At 45.2% G+C, this 18,170-nt stretch overlaps 1 protein-coding gene and 1 long non-coding RNA gene across 3 annotated transcripts; both read right to left on the reverse strand.

Annotated features, from left to right (window-relative positions):
• Nucleotides 1–1,009: 1,009 nt before the first annotated feature.
• On the reverse strand, nucleotides 1,010–4,251 carry LOC135363183 (polyadenylate-binding protein 1-like 2). The gene has a single exon (XM_064583862.1). The coding sequence runs from the start codon at nucleotides 3,527–3,529 to the stop codon at nucleotides 2,927–2,929; it is 603 nt and encodes a 200-aa protein (XP_064439932.1). The 5' UTR covers nucleotides 3,530–4,251; the 3' UTR covers nucleotides 1,010–2,926.
• A 593-nt stretch (nucleotides 4,252–4,844) lies between these two features.
• On the reverse strand, nucleotides 4,845–12,737 carry LOC123841456 (uncharacterized). 2 transcript variants are annotated; one of them, XR_006790225.3, is made up of 4 exons: nucleotides 11,636–12,737; nucleotides 10,982–11,140; nucleotides 10,616–10,727; nucleotides 4,845–9,187 (listed from the first exon to the last, which is right to left on the reverse strand). It is a non-coding gene; the product is annotated as an uncharacterized LOC123841456 (long non-coding RNA). The 2 variants fall into 2 exon arrangements; XR_006790224.3 differs by having other exon boundaries at nucleotides 10,982–12,731.
• Nucleotides 12,738–18,170: the final 5,433 nt, after the last annotated feature.

The raw sequence follows: 18,170 nt of genomic DNA on the forward strand, positions 1-18,170 counted from the left end.
TATATTGAAAAAAATTGAAAGAATACATTGTGTATTTGTTTTAAATATTGTGGACAAATAGGCAAAAAATAATCTCTTAAAAGAGGTTGTTGTATATATTTAATGTCTTTTTTTCAAGCAATACATCTGTAAAATGAAATAATAAAACAAATGCACAAGCTTAACCAATTTCTCATAACTTAAAAAATACTAACTGAAGAAGATGAGCAGAGAAATATACAATTTCTTACACAGTTAATGGGCATAAACTTCATGAAGAAGCATTTGGTAACAAACTGGCAAGGTATATAAGGCAATTAAATCTCTGCACATGTCAGCAAATGTTCACCTACAAATGTGTTCCTTGTAGAATTAATCTTACTAGGGAAAAACTAGAACAGCTTAAACATATGAAAGGGCTGAATTTTAGAAATTGTAATTCAACCATAAGATGGAACATAAAAACAAAATTAGGGGCGCCTGGGTGGCTCAGTCATTAAGCATCTGCCTTCGGCCCAGGTCATGATCCCAGCCCCACATCAGGCTCCCTGCTCCATGGGAAGCCTGTTTCTCCCTCTCCCACTCCCCCTGCTTGTGTTCCCTCTCTTGCTGTGTCTCTCTCTGTCAAATAAATAAATAAAATCTTTAAAAAAATTAAAGGAGAATTTTTAATAATTTGGAAAGATGATATGAAAGACCAATTATAGTGGACATATTCCATAATGAAACAATAAATATTACATTTTTGAAAGTATTATTTATGTACATGTTTCATGTGTTCCAAAGTTTTTTTTGTCAAAGGGTACAATTAGGAGTGATTTTTACTTTGTTCATAATCAATTTTTAAAAGTTTCTATTATGATATTGTGTTATTTGTATAAAAATAAATGTTTAAACTAAACAAAAGCAAAAAAAAAAAAAGCAACAGTCCCCCTGATAAAATATAGGGAGACTATAGAAATAACTGCAATAGCAAGTCTAGATAACTGACAAGGTTTCCATCCTCTCACATTATTTGTGTACTTGGTGAGGGTAAACTGACAGACACTACCTTTGGGATAGTCATTTAAAAAGGAAACCCCCTCTCCCCGCAAAAGAAGAAGAAAAAAATTTCAAACCTTCCATGTCCTTTGATTCTACAATTTGCTCTCACCAATGTTTGTTCATAAAATAATATTGAATGTAAGCAAGGTTTGTGCACTATGTATTATTAGCGGCTAGGTTTGGATAAGAAAAACAAAACAAAACAGATGTTCAACAATGAGAAAGTTGTGAAAAATAGCCCCATACCTATATCTAAATATGAATAGAGATGAATACATGTATCTATCTATTCCTCTATGAAACCCCTCCACTGGAACACTAAAGAGCCATGAAACTATTTTAGAAGAATATTTAATGGCATGAAAGGAAGTTCAAGAATATCTATCTATACATCTATATCTATCTATATTATATATTCATATGTGAAAAAGCAAATATTGAAACAATATATACATTAAAATTCACATATATATCACATGAAAAATACTGGGCAAGTGCACATGAAAATGATTTAGGAATGCATGGCTGGTGATTAGAATTGATTACTGGGGACATTAAATTTCTTCTGTTAACTTGTCTGCTTTTTAATTTTTCCCTGCAATGAAGCTGAATGATTTTTCTGACATGGGAAAAAAGGGCAGGAAGTGGGCACAGGGAAAAGAGGTGATAAAGAGCATTTACGTCCAGTAAAACAACCCCAAACAGCAAAATACCATTTGCAGCCCATCAAGCTGGTCCAGACACGCACATGCACGCACGCGCACACAGACACACACACAGACACAGACACACACACACACACACACATCAATTACAGTGACCAGGAGACTAGGCAGGGGAAATGGACATACTCTTTTTACTGGCTGTGCTGGCTGGCATGAATGCAAATCAGTACAATGCTTATGAAGGGCCCATTTGGCAACACACAGGAAAAGTCTTTAAAATATCCTGCAAGGATATTTTATTGTGGATCCTGCAAGTCCACAATTAAGAAGACCATCCGGTAGGCTAGCGAAGATTTGGCTTGACAAGGAAGGATTCATTCATCAGAGTATGCAGTGTTGGGTTTAAACACAAGAAAAGAACTAGGCACCACCGGAATGTCCAACAATGCGGGATTGATTCAGAAATGTTAAAGATCCATCGATACACTCTGCAGGCATTGAAGATGACATTTCGGAAGCCTGTTGAATAGCATGGGAAGAAGTTCAATGGGTTGATTTTTGTTTGGTTTTAGTTTCTGAAGAAGCAGGTTAAGAAACACCACACACATGAACCATTCTATAACAGTGAGTTAAAAGGGAAGGTGGGGTGGGAGTGAGGAAGGAAGGGAGACAGAGGGAGAGAAGAGAGCCTGGAAAAACAGCACACCAAAAAGTGGTTGTCTCTGGGTAGTAGGATCATGGGGAACAAGTACTCTCTTGGTTTTCCCTCATCTGATTTCCTTCTCCTTTCTGATGTTTCTACCATGAAACTGTATCACCTGTGTAGCCAACGAAGAGAGAATGAAAGTGTTTTTTAAACCAAACCACAAGGAGAAGAGGCAGCCTGTAATCTATCAAGTGGCACAGATTAGCAAGATTATTCGCAGGCCCTTGGTGGGTGTGGGGGGAGGAGAGAGGTGGGGAGAGCAGAAGGGAGGGAGGGGGGGGAGGAGGGTAGGAAAGGAGGGAAGAAGAGAGGGAGAAGGAGAGAGAGGGGGAAGGAGGGGGAGAGGGAAGGAGGGGAGAGGGAAGGCGAGAGACAGAGAGACAGAGACAGACAGAGAGAGAGAGAGAGAGAGACCTGCACTCCCAGTACAATACAATACACTGCTGGTGGGTTAGGGGGGCAAAGAGGGGGGTTGTAAACCGGGTGGGAGCCAAGGTTTGGCTCTGCTGGCTGGCTCGTTCCTGGCATGTCTTCATCGCAAGGTGGCCTCCTCATCGGTGTCTTCCTCGAAATCCTTGACGTCAGCACTGGTGGATTGCCTGGCCCAGGCTCCCCTTTCGGCCTCTCGTTCTTTATGCGACTTGAATCTCCCAACGAAAATTTTGCGGTAGTTCAGGAACATGCCATTCATCGCATCAATGGCCCGCTCTGCGGACTCCTGCTTCTGGAAGTGCACAAACCCGTAGCCCTTGGGCCCCTTTTCGTCGCAGGCCACTTTGCAGGACAGGATGTTGCCAAACGCCGAGAAGATGTTGTACAGCGCCTTGTTGTCGATGGTCTTGCCCAGGTTCTTGATGAAGACGTTGCCCACCCCACTCTTGCGGAGCGAGGGGTCCCGCTGGGACCACATGATGCGCACGGGCCTGCCCTTGATGACATCAAAGTTCAGGGTTTCCAGGGCCCGCTTGGCGTCCACCGGTTGCTGGTAGTTGACGTACGCGTAGCCCAACGAGCGGCGGGTGATCTTGTCCCTGCAAATGCGGATGGAGAGGATGGGCCCGGCCGGGCTGAACTTCTCGTACAGCATCGCCTCTGTCACTTCAGGGTGCAGGTCGCCCACGTACAGCGAGGCCATAGGAAAGTCTGGGTTCCCCTCGGAGCCCCGGCTGGTCTCCGCATCCGCATCTGCATCCGCAGCTGCCGCCGCCGCCGCCGCCGCCGCCGCCGCCGCCACCGCCGCCGCCACCTCCGCATCCGCATCCGCATCCGCATCCGCCTCCCCCGAGGAGGGCGCCGCAGCCTCTGCTGCTGCGGCGGCGGCGGCGGCGGCGGCTTCGGCCGCGCTGGCCTCCACAACCGCTGCCGCCAGGGCGGCCTCCGCCTCCTCCCGCTCTGCCAGGGCGGCCGTCGCCTCCCCCCGGGTGGCCTCTGCCACTGCCTCCTCTACTGAGGCCTCGGCCTCCACCTCAGCCTCCACCTCTGCTTCCGCCTCCGCTACGGAGGCCTCCGCCACAGCCTCTGCCACGGTCGCCGCCGCAGCCTCCGCCGCCGCCGCAGCCGCTGCCGCCACCGCCGCCGCCAGTGTCGCCGCTGTCGCCACGGTCGCCGGTGCCGCCAGGCCGCTGCCGCGACCTCCCTTCCCGCGAGCTGGGGGGCGGAGAGGCGGGAAAGTGCAGGAGGGCGGGTGGGCGCTGGAACCCGGGCCGAGGGCGCGAGCGGGAGCTGGGGCCGGGACCCGGGGCCAGCCGATCTGGCGAGTCCAAGTCACTTGGGATAGCAAGCGAGCGCTGCTAGGAGCGCGCCGGTGCCTGTCGCCGCAGCCTGCAGCCTGCTGCTGCCGCCGCCGCTCGGTCGTGGGCTAGCGTGCGGGGCGCGGGCGGGCGGGCGGCGTGTGGTGGGGGGCGGGGGGTGTTGGCGTCTGTGGTCCGGGCAGCTGGGAAGGCTTCTGTCTCTTTGGTTCCCCCTGCGGCTGCTGCGGGGCTGTGGGGCCGCGGGCTGTGGGAGGGGGCGGGAGCGGGAGCTTTGGGGCGGGGGGGGGGGGTAAGGGGGCGGGAGGGGGTGAGTCCACAGCCTCTCAGGTTGCCTGGATATTTATGAAGAGGAAGGCAGGGAAAGGGTTCCACTGTGGACTGCGGGAATACGGGTTAGATTTAGAGGGTTTTGTTTTATCCCCCCTCTCCCCATAGTACATTTAAATGATTAAATCAAGTACCTTGCAAGAGCGGGTGGGTGGCATGCAGAATACACTTGCCTGGCCTAAAACAAAGCCGAGAAAAATGGGTTTCTCACATCCAGGGCTTCTCCCCACTTCCGCTCACACACACTCCCCAAGATCACCGCCACCAAAGACACAACACCTTCTCTGAGCAGGAGCTGGGGCCAGTGGGGCAAGCTCCCCCTGCAGCCTGCTGACCCATTTTCTCAGAGAATCTCACCCCCCCCCCCCGCCTTTTCCAGCTCTTTCCCTCCTCTGCAACACTTGCAGAAGAGGGAATAAAGAACACGTATTCATTCATTCATAATGCCATGCCACAAATATTTATGGAGCCTGTGCCGGTCCCTAGGGATACAGGGGTCTGGGAAGCAGGAGACATAAGCTGGTTTTGAGCTTGTCCTCTGGGCTGGAAACCCTGTCCCTGCTCCAGACTACCGGAGAACTAGAGACCTGGGGTTCTTCCACGTCCCCCCCCCCAATTCTTCTTCCCAACCACCCAGCCTCCATACATGCAGCCCAACAGAGGGGGAATCAAGAGCACCCTGTCCTTAGTGCTGTCTTCCATGATACCCTGAGGAAAGCCAAACCAAGGGCTGGGGACAGGGCCTGGTCCAGCACTTGTTTGATCTTGGCTCTACCCTCAAGGTGCTAAGGTTACCAACATGAACCAAGAAATACACATCCATGTTCAAATCAAAAACAAAACCTGAAATCTCTAGAATGAGGTGCCTGGTCCCAGGTCATCAGCTAATATTTGTGAAAGCCTTATCAAGTACTTGGCACTGGGAGCTAAGGGACAGGCCATGTGATAAGTGAGCAGTGAGTGTTGATGTGTTCGAGGTGTGGGGCTGGGTGAGAAAAGGTGAGCAGTATGTTTTGTGGAAGCAGAGAGGCCACACAGGGCCAAATGCTGAGGGGATAGACAAGTGAGCAACCATTAGAGTAGAGTGTAACAGAAGCGAGGGTCCCACTTGCTCCAGAAAGGAGCACCCAGCCACTAACTCTTCCTGGTAGGAGTCAAGTGAGGCTGCACAGAAGATGAGAGCCCCAAGATGAGCTCTGAAAGGTGAGTCCACCGTGTGGAGGCAGGAAGGAAGGCATTCCAAACAGAGGGGTCAGTCTGTGCCAAGGCCCTGTGGCATGCTAGCACACACAAAGCCACTTCTGGTCATGCCCAATAATCTGGCGTGGACAGAGATCATGTCTCCAAGAGCACATGGCAGGAGATGGAGCTGGAAGGTGTGGAGCCCTGAAAAGCAAGCTAAGGTGCTTGGACTCTGTACCCAAGCTCACAGGCACTACTCAGCACATTCAGGGAGGGAATCGCGTCATCAGATCCTTAGAAAGAGTACAAATTAAACATCAACACAGAAAGTACTTAAGAGAGTAGATCTTAAAAGTTCTCATTACAAGAAAAAAATGTGTAACTATGTGAGGTGATAGATGTTAACTAAACTTACTGTGGTAATCGTATATCTCTATCTCTATAGCTGTATCTGTATCTATCTATCAAATCATTGTGTTGTACACCTCAACCTTATACAATGTTATATGTCAATTATATCTCAGTAAAACTGGGCAAAAAAAAAAGCCCCCATCAATGCATATATAAATGTGCAAGTGCCCTCCCCTACACACAACTGAGACAGAGATGATAGAACAAAAAGACAGTCAGATGTGACCATTTCCAAAAGAGTCGGAACAACCCTTCCCTCTGTCCTTCCTTTCCTCCCATAAATAGGAGTTTCTCACTTACTGTGAGCCAGGCATTGAACTGCGTGGGATTTGGGCTCAGATGTAAAGAAAAAAATGATCAAACCCTCAGGACATCTCACTCCACTCAAGTTCAGGCTGTCCACACCAATCACAGAAATGCCAGCAGAAGGCAATAGGTGCTATCTGATTGGACTATGGTGGCCATGGAATTTCATCTGCCCAGCACATGTTCTCTCCTCCCCCTCATTCCTGCCCATCCACCTTCTTTGGGTAAATAAAGCCGTTTTTTTGTGGTGGCAGTGTTGGCTGGACCTAGGCAGTTGCACATGACAGAACAACCCCCGAGCCTGCGGAACCGACCGAGTCACTGTGGGGTGTGAGGCAGTGAGAACTTTCCCATCGCTAGCTGGAAAGCATCCCAAGGTGGCTGAGAAGCAGACACACAGATATGTACCTCACCAGCTTGCGAGATCCAGCCCCCTACTGCCCCTAGACAGGGCTAGTGCCAACAAAGGAAAAGGACAGCGACGTAGGAAAAGCCTGGGGAATAGCCAGTGCTTGACCAAGGTGATCACTGTCACTGCTGTTAAGAGCCATCTCTTGGGGGTCTAGGTTGCTTGTAGGCAGGAGGCAGATGAGCGGTGCCTCACCATTCCAGGTGGCCATCCAAGAGGGACCCGAGGAGGAAGAGGCCAGGGGGAAGCCATGATTCCTGGGGGGTAGCGGATGTGCAGTTGATGAGAAGAACTTCTTGGCCCGTTGTTGGAGACAGAAATGCCAAGCAGGACCGATTCAAGGACCAGGGCTCAACAACATCTCTTTCTCTGACTTTGACTTCCAGCCCACAGAGCCAACAGAAATCAGTGAAACAGCAGGAGAAAGAGGCTCAAGGATGTCATGCTATGGCCAGCAAATTCCCAAACCTGTCAAACCTGAAGACAATCCCTAGGCCCCTGAACCTCCAGCAACAGGAACAGGGCTACTAAGTGACTCGTCACTAAGTGACAAGGAGAGCAGCTAGGGAATGCTCTCCAAGTCCTTTCCCACAGAGGCCTCCAGGGGGCCCCTCCTTGTTTTAGTCCATTCCTGGCCAGTCCCTGCCATCTACAATCAAAAATATTCTGACTACTAGGCACTGTGACAGAGGCAAAAATGATGAGCCCTGTGGAGCATCAGTGGAGGGAGGGAGAGGTCTCTTTCTTGTGGGAGGAAGTGTTATTCATCTCATTCATCCAATGACTTGACAAGAATTTGGGGAGGGCCTATGCTGTACCAGGCATTCTTCTAGGCAGAAGGTCCCTGTAATCAGGGAGCTTATTTTCTAGTAGGGAAGACAGACAATAAACACATCAGAAAAGATGAAAGCATGTAAAGGTTGCTACGAATGCCCTCATGGAAATAAACAAGATGGTTTGGTACGCATTATCTAGAACCCCCCCGCCCCCCCCCCAAAAAAGTGGCAAAGGTCAGGAATGGCCTTCCTGAGGACAATGATAAGTGGTCAGTCCTGCCAGGAGCCAGGCGAAGAACCTGCCCAGCAGGGAGAACTACAGTCCCCCCTGGCCTGTGACAGAAAACTGGGGTGCCAGAGGGGCAGAAAGGATGTCAGTGTGGCTGAAGCCCAGTGAGAGGTGGGGCGGAGGGACACGAAGAGGGTGCAGTGGTGGGAAGGAGCCATGATGAAGAGTTTTGTTTTTACTCAAAAGTGTTCTGGGGAGGGGCGCCTGGGTGGCTCAGTCGTTGGGTGTCTGCCTTCGGCTCAGGTCATGATTCCACATCCTAGGATCGAGCCCCGCATCAGGCTCCCTGCTCGGCGGGAAGCCTGCTTCTCCCTCTCCCACTCCCCTTGCTTGTATTCCCTCTCTTTCTGTGTCTCTCTCTGTCAAATAAATAAATAAAATCTTTATTTAAAAAAAAAAGTGTTCTGGGGAACCAGAGAGAGGATTGAATCAAGGGAGTGCCATGACCTAATTATATTCAATAATTTCTCACTGGCTGCTCTCTGTGGAAAATATTGCAAGTGGGCAGAGCACAAAGGAAAGTGAGGAGACCAATTCGGACCCTCTTGTAGTAGTCCAGCTGAGAGATGGCAGTGACTTGGCCAAGACTGGCAGCATGAATTTGGAGAATAGTGCATGGGGTCACATGACATTCTGGAAAGAGAAGAGACATCACTTGCTGATGCATTGAAGGCAGTTGGTAAACAAACTTAAGAAATGAATGATTACTATAAGAATATTTTCTTTCAAGTCTTGATCATGGAGGTGTTGTGTATGGTCATAGGCAAAATGGGGAGTGGGTGTGGTAGGTTTGGAGAAGGGAGAAAAAAACAGTTGGGGGGGTGTCAAGAGCTCTTATTTGCACATGTTAAGTGTCTGAAGTCTATTTGTCATCCATATAGGCTGGCAAGACTGAATTATTGAGGGAACAGGGCACAGATATGGTATTCAAAGCCAGGAGACTGGGCGGGACCCCCTAGAGAGAGAGGATAGTCAGGGGAAGAAGGTGCAGGGCTATTCCCTGAAACACGCCCGCATTTAGAAGTTAAGTTGAGGATGAGAAGCCAGCAGAAGAGATTGAGAGGGACTGGGTGTTAAAAAAAAGGGCTGGCCCCAAACCTGACTTGCATGGTCCAGCCTCAGTGTCCTCACTCAGGTCCTGCTTTCAGTACTCCTGGCAGCACGTGCATGGGAGTTGGTTTAAAACAGGACAGCAAGAGACTTTGTGTGCTAGAGTTTAGCTTCTCTTTCTGTTTATTTCTCAGTGGAGCTTTAAAAGGAGATAGGTTCAGATCCGGAGACATTTCGAGAATGTTTGGAGCCAGCACTGGTCTTCCATTTCATGTGGCCCACTTCCTTCTTCCTATCAGGAGGGAGAAATGGAAAGGAGTGGGAATGCAGTTCAGAGAGCAGGGGAAAGGAGTAGAAAAGAATGGAAGAAGGTAGGGGACGGGGGTGGGGGGTGTTCTAATGGGGAGAGGAACAGCTCAACTCCACATACAACAATGAATCAAAACACCGAAAACAGTGATCTACATAAAGAAGTCTCTTCCCATGAATTTCTCGTTGGCATAGCTGTAGGAAGGATGCCCGGGGAAAAGAGAATGAAAGTGTAACTGTGTTTTGGAGTAGGGAAATCATTTCTGTCAATTCACACTGTCCCCTCAAATTCCCCCCAAATGAAAATAATTATGAGATACAAGCCAACCAAAAAGCAGCCTTAGGCTTTAATTTAGGAAGAATTGGAAAGTGTTTGGAAGTGCCCCTGTTATATAACAAATAATAACAATGATTATTATATTGTCTTGAGTAAATACAGCACATTGAGCAAACGGTCCTTTGGATCCTCATAAAGTGAAATGTTAAGGAAGACAGATATGTGGGGCAGGGAAGGAGTGGGGATCGGACCTATAGAAATAAGAGCCCCAGGACATCAGGACATATGCAGGACCATGTTTATCGTGGGAAGGTTCATATTGGGCAAACTAGGACACAAAGCAAACACTCATCATTTGGGGAATGACTGAAGACATTGCAGTGCAGCCAGTCCATGGATTATTATGCAACCACTAGCAAGTATGAATTATGTCCATATGGACTGATTTAGGGGAACCTCCAAAATATGCTATTATTAAGTGAGAGAGGATTGCAGAGAAGGGGACAGTACAAGGTCCCATTTGTATGTGTGTGGGGGGGGTGGAAATAGGAGGTTGTGATCTCATACTTATTTGTCTGCCTATTTGACATCTCCACCTGGATGTCTCGTGGACATTTCATCCTTAAATGGCAAAAAATGGAATTCCTGAACTTCTTTCACCTCTGGATTCCTACACTCCCTCACTTTGCTCCTTCCACAGAAGTCTTCCCCTTCTTGACGAATAGCTCCACCACCCATCTGGGTATTAAAGTGAAATAAAAATGAAGAGGCACCCCTATTTCCTTCCTCTCCCACTCCCACATCTTCCCCTGGCCACTCTCTCATCTTTCAGCAATTCCTATCACCTCTGCTTCCAAACACCACTCGAACCTCTCCAACTCCACTGGAGTCCACCATTATGTCTCTCATGGGTTCTGCCAAAACCTCCTAACTGGTTGCCTGCTTCCACCAAACCGCCTTCTCCATTCAGTAGCCAGACTGATCTTTCTGAAAAATGAATGGCTCTTCTTGCCTCCCCTACTCAAAACCCCAGAAGGTCTCCCCATTTCACTTTGACGAAAGTACAAACTCCTCAATGTGGCTTAAATATAATGAGCTGCATGACCTGGCCCTTGCCAACCTCCCCATTCTCACCTTTCTATATCCTGGTCACTGTGGGCCTTCTTAGAATACTCTTGACCACTCCAGGATCCAAGCTTGATTCTTCCTGAGGGCTTCTGCCTACCTGAATCTGTCTTTCTCGATCCTTTTGAAATCATAAACAGGTTTTTAAACATACAGAAAGTTACAGCAGGTCACAGAACACTCACCCAAGTACATGTCCCTTAGAATGAAAAAAACAAACAGAACCCCCCCCCAAACACAACATTTGTCCTATTTTTGTTTCAGACGTTTAGATTTTAGGACAATAAAACAATACAAAATACAGCTGCCATCTCTTTTGGAACTGTCCCCAGTCCCATTCCCCTCTGTTCCTCCCCACCTCAATAGGGCACATACCTAGGTCACTTTGGGGTGTGATTAAAGGCAAGAGACAAGCCAGTCCTCGGTTTCTCCCTCTTGTTTCTTTTCCTCTCTGCCTCTTTCCCCTCACTCCTTCCCTGAGGGTGAGCATTTCTTTGACCCTTTCCTTGTTGATCTCTCAGAAGCAGACTGGGTCTGCAAAAGGGAACATAATTGGTGATATTTGGGCTCAGGATGGTCATGAGCAATGAAGAAGCCTATACTGCTAGCAGTCACTGTATATTCCTAAATTCCTGAGCCAAAATTCCTCAAAGAAGATGGGTCTTGGAGTCAAGTGGACTTGGAATGTCAGAATCCCAGAGCAAAACACGTAACCACTCTGAGCCTCAGTACGTGCTCTGAGTTTGAGTTTCAGAAGCCCTAACTAAGGTTCTTAGGGATTTCCTTTATAACAAGTAGTTTTTGCCCCAACCCTGCTTAGGAACCAAGAACAAAGGGCTATCTCGACTGATGATTTTTATAGAGCGTTTCAGGCATGTTTGTCCCTGGGGACCAATTCTCCTTCCAACGTATGCTTACGATTCTAACTAATGCCCTTCGTTGTCATAATCTTAGGCAGTTTACAGACATGATCTTATAAAAATATACCTATAGATATGCCCCAGGCCATGACTTACTAGCTGTGCTTACCTTGTCCGAGTTGCTTTACCTTTTTTCTTTGTTTCTTTAGCTTTGGAGTCTTCATCTGTACAAGGGGATAGTTGTTAAGGATGAAAAGTGGTAATATATGGGAAATGTTTGTCACAGTGCCTGGCATGCATTCAATGCCCAACACAAGAGACTCCTTATTAATGCCATTTCCCTCTGTCTTGAGGATATCCTTGTTCAGCTGGTTTTTGAAGACTCGGTGTCTTTCCTTTCTGGTGTCCAAGGAAGCCTGGCTTTTCCTCTCTAACCAGGAGCAAAGTGTCAGTTCAGAGGGAGTCTGATCCTCTGAGTCACATCCCAGGCTATGACTGGATCTTACTCCAGGCAACTGCCTGATTCCCCAGCCTGAACTCACTTTTCTTGCACCCTCATTCAGGTTTTCCTTAGTTCTCCCAACCTTAGGACCTTTTTATAATCCATTTATTTATTTTCCCTGAGGTCCGAGGACTTTACAAGTCAACACAGGAAAGCATGCCATTCTCCGTACTCAAGAAAACCACCCAGAAGATTTGATAATACAATCTCAATGAAATGGGGATATTGAGTCACGAGTGAATTTTCCCTCAACTGCTATTCATCCCTTCAAGCACCCTTTTTGGGGACAATTTGGACATAAATTACTGTTAGGTGATACACTCCTTCGACTTCTTTGCTGTAGGATACTGAATGCGTTCTGATGTCTCCATGATATCTCTGGAACATTCACAATGGTGCTTTGACACATTCATGGGCTATGGATGTGTGAATGGCTGATTCTCAATACTATGAGTTGTTGAGCAACTTAAGTTCCCACTCTATATAATAAATGTACAATGAAATCTCCTTCCATATGGTAAAGTCTTGCTAAAGTCACAGCGGTTAACCATAGGACCTCCTACCGAACATACACACCGTCTTTTAAAAAACCGTTCTTGGGGCGCCTGGGTGGCTCAGTTGGTTAAGCGACTGCCTTCGGCTCAGGTCATGATCCTGGAGTCCCGGGATCGAGTCCCGCATCGGGCTCCCTGCTCGGCAGGGAGTCTGCTTCTCCCTCTGACCCTCCTCCCTCTCATGCTCTCTGTCTCTCATTCTCTCTGTCTCAAATAAATAAATAAAAAATCTTAAAAAAAAATAAATAAAATAAATAAATAAAAAACCGTTCTTTAAAAAAGAAAAAGAAACAGAAAAGCATTGTTCTCACTGAAAGGAAGTCATGCACATGGTAAATAAAATAGTGATGACCGGAAAGTGCAAAGGAGCTTATGACAAAAAGCAAAGGCTCCAGACCCCATCACTTCTCAACCCCTTATTGTGCTTCCCAGGGTAGAGCATTTTAATAATTCCTGTTTGCACTGTTCTGGCAGTTACCCTCTTACCTCTAGATAAAGTGCTTAATCTGCTATTTCAATAATTCATCAACTTCAAACATCATCAGTTGACCACATTCTGCTTACAGAGGAGAATTTAACTCACTCATGTGTCTTCAATCTGCCCTCACTTTCTTTCTCTTGGCTTCTATACCTTCTTTTGATGTTTAGTTCCTCTATTGGTGACTCTGGTAACCTTATTTTAGTTTTGAAAAATTTTGTTAGTTACCATACAGTGCAATATTGGTGTCTGGAGCATAATTCAGTGATTCATCACTTACATACCACACCGAGTACTCATCACAACAATTACCCTCTCTAATACCCATCCCCCATCTAGCCCATCCCCCACCCACCTCCCGCCATCAACCATCAGTTTGTTCTCCAACATTAAGAGTCACTCATGGCTTGTTTCCTTCTCTCCGTTTTGTCCTTTCCCCCTTCCCATATGTTCATCTGTTTTCTTTCTTAAACTCCACGTATGTGTGAGATCATATGGTGTTTGTCTTTCTCTGACTTACTTCACTTAGCATAATACACTCTAGCTCCATCCATGGCATTGCAAATGGCAAAATTTCATTCTTTTTGATGGCTAAATAATATATATATATACACACATATACACATGTATATGTATATGTATATATACTGTATATATATATAGATATATATATACATACATATGTGTGTGTGTATATATATATATTCACCCCTCATCTTCTTTATTCATTCATCAGTCGATGGACACTTGGGCACTCTCCACAGTTTGGCTATTGTTGATAATGCTCCTATAAAACATTGGGGTGCATGTACCCCTTTGAATCTGTATTTTTGTATCCTTTGGGTACATTCCTAATAGTGAAGTTGCGGGATCGTAGGGTAGTTCAATTTCTAACTTTTGGAGGAACCTCCAAACTGTCCACCAGAGTGGCTGTGCCAGTTTGCGTTCCCACCCACAGTGCACGAGGATTCCTTTTTCTCCACATCTTTGCCAACTCGTGTTTCTCGTGTTGTTGATTTTAGCCATTCTGACAGGTTTGAGGCTTTATCTCATTGTAGTTTTGACTTGCATTTCCCTGATGGTGTGTGGCGTTGAGCATCCTTTCATGTGTCTGTTAGCCGTCTGGATGTCTTCTTTGGAAAAGTGTTTATTCATGTCTTCTGCCCACTTCTGAACTGGATTATTTGGTTTTTGGGTGTTGAGCTTGGTAAGTTCTTTATAGATTTTGGATACTAATCCTTTATCAGATATGTTGTTTGCAAATATCTTCTCCCATTCCGTAGGCTGCCTTTTCGTTTTGCTGATTGTTTCCTTCGCTGGGCAGAAGCTTTTTATCTTGATGAAGTTCATTTTTGCTTCTGTTTCCCTTGCCTCTGGCAATGTGTCTAATAAGAAGTTGCTACGGCCGAGGTCAAAAAGGTTTCTGCCTGTGTTCTCCAGGATTCTGATGGTTTCCTGTCTCACATTTAGGTCTTTCATCCATTTTGAATTTATTTTTCTGTACGGTGTAACCCTCAGCTATTTTTTTTTTTGCATATACCTTAGTCAGTTTACCTTGATTTTATATAAAATGAGTATATTGCCATGCCTATCTTTCCCTTCCCTCAACTTCTTTACCTCCTTTCTACCTCCTCTTCCAGTCAGACTCATAATCATTTATATCCACTTCTGGAAAACGAATCCAATCTTTTCTGCTTTTACCTTTCAATGAATCTCTAATAATGTTGAACATAGAGCCACATTTCTTCACCAAATGTAGGCTGGGCCACTAGAAGGAGATTAATCCTAGTATCAAGTTCAAATCCTCCCTTTTACCTTATTCCATTAACTTCTAAAGGGTCTGCTGCATTTGAGTTCCATTTATATTTGACTTAGGCATCAAACTCCCTCCCTCCCTCCCTCTCCCACTTTCCCTTTCTCTCTCCCTCTGTCTCTGTCTCTCTCTCTCACATATGCACACACACGCATATTAAATGGCCGCCAGGCAATTGATCATTAAACCATTTAATCTTATAACAACTTATAAAATGGGTGTTATTATAATCTTCATTTTACACCCAGGAAACCTTCAGTAGCAAGTATTTAAATAACCTGCCCACCGAGGTCTCACAAAGTGTAAGAAGCAGAGCCTGGAATCCGATTCAAAGAAAGGCAGTCTTCATTCCAGAGTTGGTCCTGGCGACCACTATGTTATGCTTCACTAAGCGTCTCCCTTTGGCTTTATCAGGATCCACAAATATACCCCATGCTGTTAAGACAGGTGGGGCAGTACACAGATATATGAATAGTGGTTGACAATCCATCCTCTTCCTGTCACAACCCCCACCAACCCCAGACTCTGAGGGTTACAGAAAACAATAATGTCTGCTTTTGTTTTTTTTCTTTTACACTGTTCTCAAGTTCATACAAATCTATAAAAACAGGTTGACATTTTCCTGAATAGCTATCTTTCTTTCTTTCCTTCTTCTTCCTTGCTTCCTTCCTTCCTGTCTTTCTTCCTTCCTGTCTTTCTCCTTCTTCTTGTCAAAAGTGGTATCATGCACTTTGCATTTTTCTGTGACTTTCCACATTCACAGAACAGGTAAACACATGCAGATCAAGTTATTTCTATTTTACTAAAGTCTGCATTAATGACAAACAAATTTATGCAACAATGCCCTGATTGTTCCATGTTTTATTTTTGCAGACAAGAAGACAGAAGTCATTCTTACCTTTGCTCCCTTTTCCATAAGGTGTCTTTTTCTCGGCCTGCTTTTGACACTTAATTTTTGTTTTCAGAGCAATTGGTTTATGGTGGGCCTTAAATTCAAAGACCATCTTGGAGTTGTGAGTCTTTGGTTTTTGCCTCATATTTGGAACACTTTCTACCATTATATCTTCAAATACTCTCCTGTCTGTCCCTCCCTCTTTTTTCTTCAGAGGCACCAAGGACATGTAGATTTGGTGATTTGATAATGTCCCACAGGTCAATGAGGCTCTTTCCGTTTATATTTGATCTTTAGTTTTTATTTTTATTTTGTTTTTTTAAGTTTTAATTTAAATTCCAGAGATTTAACATAGTGTTATTTTAGATTCAGGTACACAGTATAGTGATTCAACACTTCCATACATTACCCTGGGCTCATCACAATAGGTGCACACCTTAATCCCCATCACCTATTTAACCCAGCCCACCATCCACTTCCCCTCTGGTAACCATCAGATTTTTCTCTATAATTAATAGTCTGTTTCTCTCTTTTCACTTTGCTTATGTGTTTTGTTTCTTAAATTCCACATACGAGTGAAATCATATGGTATTTGTCCTTTCCCGTCAGACTTATTTTGCTTAGCGTTATAGTCTTTCGCTCCATCCATGTCATTGCAAATGTCAAAATTTCTTTCTTATTTATGGCTGAGTAATACTCCATTGTGTATATATACCACCTCTTCTTTATCGACTCATCAGTCGATGGACACTTGGGCTGCTTCCATATCTTGGCTATTGCAAACAATGCTGCTATAAACATAAGGGTGCGTGTATCCTTTTGAATTAGTGGTCCTGTATTCTTTGGGTAAATACACATTAGTGTGATTGCTGGGTCATAGGGTAGTTCTATTTTGAATGTTTTGAGGAACCTCCATACTGGTTTCCACAGTGACTGCACCAGTTTGCATTTCCACCAACAGTGCACGAGGCTTCCTTTTTCTCCACATCCTCACCAACACCTGTTGTTTCTTGTGTTGTTAATTTAACCATTCTGACAGGTGTGAGGTGGTATCTCATTATGGTCTTTTTATTTGAGAGAGAGAGAGCATGAGTGGGGGGGGAGGTTTTGGGGGGCAGAGGGAGAGGGAGAAGCAGGCTCCCTGCTGAACAGGGAGCCCGACACAGGGCTGGGTTCCAGGACCCCGGTATCACGACCTGAGCCAAAGGCAGATGCTTAACAGACTGAGCCACCCAGGCGCCCCTCTTACTGTGGTTTTGATTTGCATTTCCCTGATGGTGAGTGACGTCGAGCATCTTTTCCTGTGTCTATTGGCCATCTGGATGTCTTCTTTGGAGAAATGTCTGTTCACGTCTTTTGCCCATTTTTAAAATTGGGTTATTTGTCTTTGGGGAGTTGAATTTTTAATAGTTCTCTCTATATTTTGGATACTAGCCCTTTATGGGATATGTCATTTGCAAATATCTTCTCCCATTCTGTAGGTTGTCTTTTAGTTTTGTTGATTGTTTCCTTCACGTGCAGGAGCTTTTCTTTTTTTATTTTGATGTAGTCCTAGTAGTTTATTTTTTTTTCTTTCCCTTGCCTCCAGAGACACATGGAGAAAGAATTTGCTACAGCCAATGTCAAAGCAGTTATTGCCTGTGTTCTCTCCTAGGAGTTCTATGGTTTCTGGTGTCACATTTAGGTCTTTAATCCATTTTGAGTTTATTTTTGTGTATGGTGTAAGAAATTGGTCCAGTTCCATTCTTTTACATGTTGCTCTCCAGTTATCCCAACACCATTTGTTGGGGAGACATTCATTTTCCCACCAGCTGTTCATTCCTGCTTTGTCGAAGATTAAATGACCATATGGTTGTGCATACATTTCTGGGTTTTCTATTGTGTTCCATTGATCTGTGTGTGTCTATTTTTGTGCCATTACCGTACTGCTTTGATCACTACAGCTTTGTAATATAACTCAAAACCCACAATTGTGATGTCTCTGGCTTTGTTTTCCTTTTCTTTTTCAAGGTTGCTTTGGTTATTTGGGATCTTTTGTGGATTCATACAAATTTTAAGATTGTTTTGTTCTCGTTCTGTGAAAAATGCTATTGGCGGTTTCATAGGACTTCATTAAATGTGTAGATTGCTTTGGGTAGTATAGACATTTTAACAGTATTTGTTCTTCCAATCCATGAGCATGGAACGTCTTTCCATTTCTTTGTGGCATCTTTCATTTCTTTCATCAATGTTTTCTAGTTTTCAGAGTCCAGGTCTTTCACCTCTTTGGTTAGGTTTATTCCTAGGTATCTTATTATTTTGGGTGCAATCGAAAATGGGATTGTTTTCTTAATGTCTCTTTCTGCTGCTTCATTATTGGCGTATAGAAATGCAACTGATTTCTGTACATTTATTTTATGTCCTGCAACTTTACTGAATTTGTTTACCACTTCTAGCCATTTTCTTGGTGGAGTCTCTCAGGTTTC

The sequence above is a fragment of the Mirounga angustirostris genome, unplaced genomic scaffold, assembly GCF_029215605.1.
Source record: "Mirounga angustirostris isolate CCGP_5_RB_7025 unplaced genomic scaffold, mMirAng1.0.hap1 SCAF_53, whole genome shotgun sequence".
Taxonomy (NCBI): Eukaryota; Metazoa; Chordata; class Mammalia; order Carnivora; family Phocidae; genus Mirounga; species Mirounga angustirostris.